General features: G+C 47.6%; 1 protein-coding gene across 1 annotated transcript; it reads left to right on the top strand.

The window, feature by feature from the left end:
- The first annotated feature begins 1732 nt into the window (after window positions 1-1732).
- On the top strand, window positions 1733-2680 carry LOC109383376 (putative olfactory receptor 2B3). Its single transcript, XM_019643724.1, has one exon. The coding sequence runs from the start codon at window positions 1733-1735 to the stop codon at window positions 2678-2680; it is 948 nt and encodes a 315-aa protein (XP_019499269.1).
- The last annotated feature ends 203 nt before the right edge of the window (window positions 2681-2883 follow it).

Here is a 2883-nt window from a genome sequence, read left to right as displayed (position 1 = left end):
GAGGGCAGTGTCACTGGCCCCTATGTGGGATCCGAACCAGGGTCCTGCCACTCAGAACTGGCGTCCCAAGCCAGCTCTTAACCAACGCACCACTCGGCCGGCCCTCCTGCTCATTCTTTATGATTCACATCATGTGTCCTCTTCTTGGAGAATTCTAGCTCCCACACGTAAGCCCACTCCTTTATGAGCTTTCATGACACTCTGTACTTATTCCTGTCACAGCACTTATCAGTTGACTGCCATTCCTTGTTTGCCTGTCTCCTCTGTGTAGGCTCTTCGAGAGCAGAGATTTTTACTTCTGTAACCCTAGTGCTTAGCACAGAGCTATGACTGCCAGCACATATTTCCATCATAGTGCTAAACACATTGGAATATAGTTTGTGTCTCTACTTCTATATTTCCTCAGCCAGACTATAAACTCCTTGAGGGTATATAGTTTGTTTGTCCTTGTCTCTCCAGCTTCCAGTAGAGGGCCTGATGGGTAGCAGGTGCTCAGTCAGTGTTTGTTGATCATTTGATAAATGACACCATGAGAAAGAGGATTTGATGGGAACTAGTGAGCTTCAGCTCTGTGCTAGTCACAGCACTGGGTCTTTCACACATATTATGTATTATTCCTCACAGGATCTCTTCCTTGTAGCCATTGTGTCCATTTCGCAGAGAAGGAAATTGAGGGTCAAAGAGACTGCATTGCTTGAACAGGGCCAGAGTCGAAGTACTAGGACTTGAACTCAAGTCTTCTAATTCCAAACCCCACTCTCTTCCACTAGAATACACCACCTTCTATGGTACCACAGAATCTGCCCTAACTGTGAAGAAAGAAACTAAGCCCAAGCACAGTCTTTAACTGCGGCTCCCTGCCTATCATAAGTCTCAACTCCAGGAGAGAAAGGAGTATATTATCATTGGAAGGAGTATTCCCATCAGGCTACAGCAGGGGTCGGCAAACTGTGGCTCGTGGGCTACATGCCTCTCTTTGCTGCCCTGGGCTAGAGGGATTTGGAGACGCCAATGCTGCCTTTTAGGAAAAAAGACAGCTATTATTCTGCCTCAATTATAGTTTTAGGGTCAAACAGGAAGACACTTCCCTTCGGTTGTGGGTGAGGCCAGGAAAAGGCAGAATGGTAAGCATCTCCGCCTAAAATAAAATCAGATATAAGGAAGCTTCCAGAGGCCCAAAAGATTCTAGAAATACAGACCTGGGTAAAATTTTCTAAAAACTTTAAAGTTGGTTGAGTTATACATCTTCCCTACATATCTGACTCACCCTGTCTATGTAACTATAGTGATGAGAAGTTTAAAGCACTAAAGGAAAGTGCTCTTAGTGCTTGTCTTCAGAGGAGAGAGAGAGGAGAGCTTCACGTCTTCATCATCCCACTCTTCAGCCAGGACTGGAGGAGAAGAGCCCCCAAGCAATGCACTTTGTGTTGGTAGCTCCTGAAGCAGAGGAAAGCAGATTGTCTTGGGGAGGCTGATAGATGGAAGTAAATGAAACCCTGGAGGTCTTGAGAAAAGATTTGGGACTGAGAAACAGAAAATTCCATGAAGGTTTCCCTCCCCTCCTCCAATTTAGCCACATACCAAGTAGACCTCAGCCTCTGATTTGGTAGTATTCTCAACTAGAATCCAAATAACCACTGGCCTTGTCAGAAACGAAATAATCACGTTACATGAATATTCAGCTAAGCTGGGTCATGAGCAGGTCCATTTCTCTTTCTGTAGCTTAAGGAGAATGCAGGACTTTCCCTGGGAGAACCACAGCTCCGTGTCTGAGTTCATCCTTCTGGGTTTCTCCAGAGATTCCCGAATTAATGCAATCCTCTTCAATATCTTCTTCTTTCTCTATGTCTCTACACTTGTGGGCAATGGGCTCATTGTCACCTTGATCCACCTGGATTCCCACCTCCACACCCCCATGTACTTCTTTATCAGTGTCCTCTCCATGCTGGACATGAGCTATGTCACCACCACTGTGCCCCAGATGTTGGTGCATCTGGTCTGCCAGAAGAAAACCATCTCTTATGTTGGGTGTGTGACCCAGATGTGCATCTTTCTGGTATTGGGTATCACTGAGGGCTGGCTGTTCTCTGTCATGGCCTATGATAGATATGTGGCCATCTGCCACCCACTTAGGTACAAGGTTATCATGAGCCCATGGCTGTGTGGGGCCATGGTGGTCTTTTGTGGCCTGTGGGGTGTCAGCTGTTCCCTAGTCTACACTGTCTTCACCATGCGCCTGCCCTATTGTGGCCCCAATGAGATCAACCACTTCTTCTGTGAGGTCCCTGCTGTTCTGAAACTGGCCTGTGCGGACACATCCTTCAATGACCGAGTCAATTTCATTCTGGGCTTCATCCTTCTCCTGGTACCCCTTTCCTTCATTCTGGCCTCTTATATCCGCATTGTTGCCGCCATCTTGAGAATACACTCAACCCAGGGTCGACTTAAGGCCTTCTCCACCTGTGCCTCCCACATCACTGTGGTCACCATGTTCTGTGGACCTGCTATGTTCATGTACATGAACCCTGGGGCCAAAGCTTCCCCAGAGCGGGACAAGAAACTGGCCCTGTTCTACAATGTCATCTCTGCCTTTCTCAACCCCATCATCTACAGCCTCAGAAACAAAGATGTGAAGAGAGCTTTCCTCAAGTTAACAGGCTGGGGCAGGGTCCCTGAGTGAGGCCACTGGAACACAGAAGGCCACAACCAGACCTAAAACCACAGGTGCTGTGGTCTTTCCATCCCATTCCCTCCCATAACCCAGTGGACAGGCAAGAATCACAGACTGATAGAGGAAATGGAGTGTGAAGGTAGGTGCCTGGCTGGGACTTGTTGATGGCTCTTGCAGCTGGGTTCTCCTCAAACATCAAGAGACCCAACTAG

This window comes from Hipposideros armiger, unplaced genomic scaffold (genome assembly GCF_001890085.2).
Source record: "Hipposideros armiger isolate ML-2016 unplaced genomic scaffold, ASM189008v1 scaffold_82, whole genome shotgun sequence".
Lineage (NCBI taxonomy): Eukaryota > Metazoa > Chordata > Mammalia > Chiroptera > Hipposideridae > Hipposideros > Hipposideros armiger.
The sequence above is the reverse complement of the archived record's forward strand: the minus strand, read 5'-3'. Positions and strand labels throughout refer to the sequence as shown.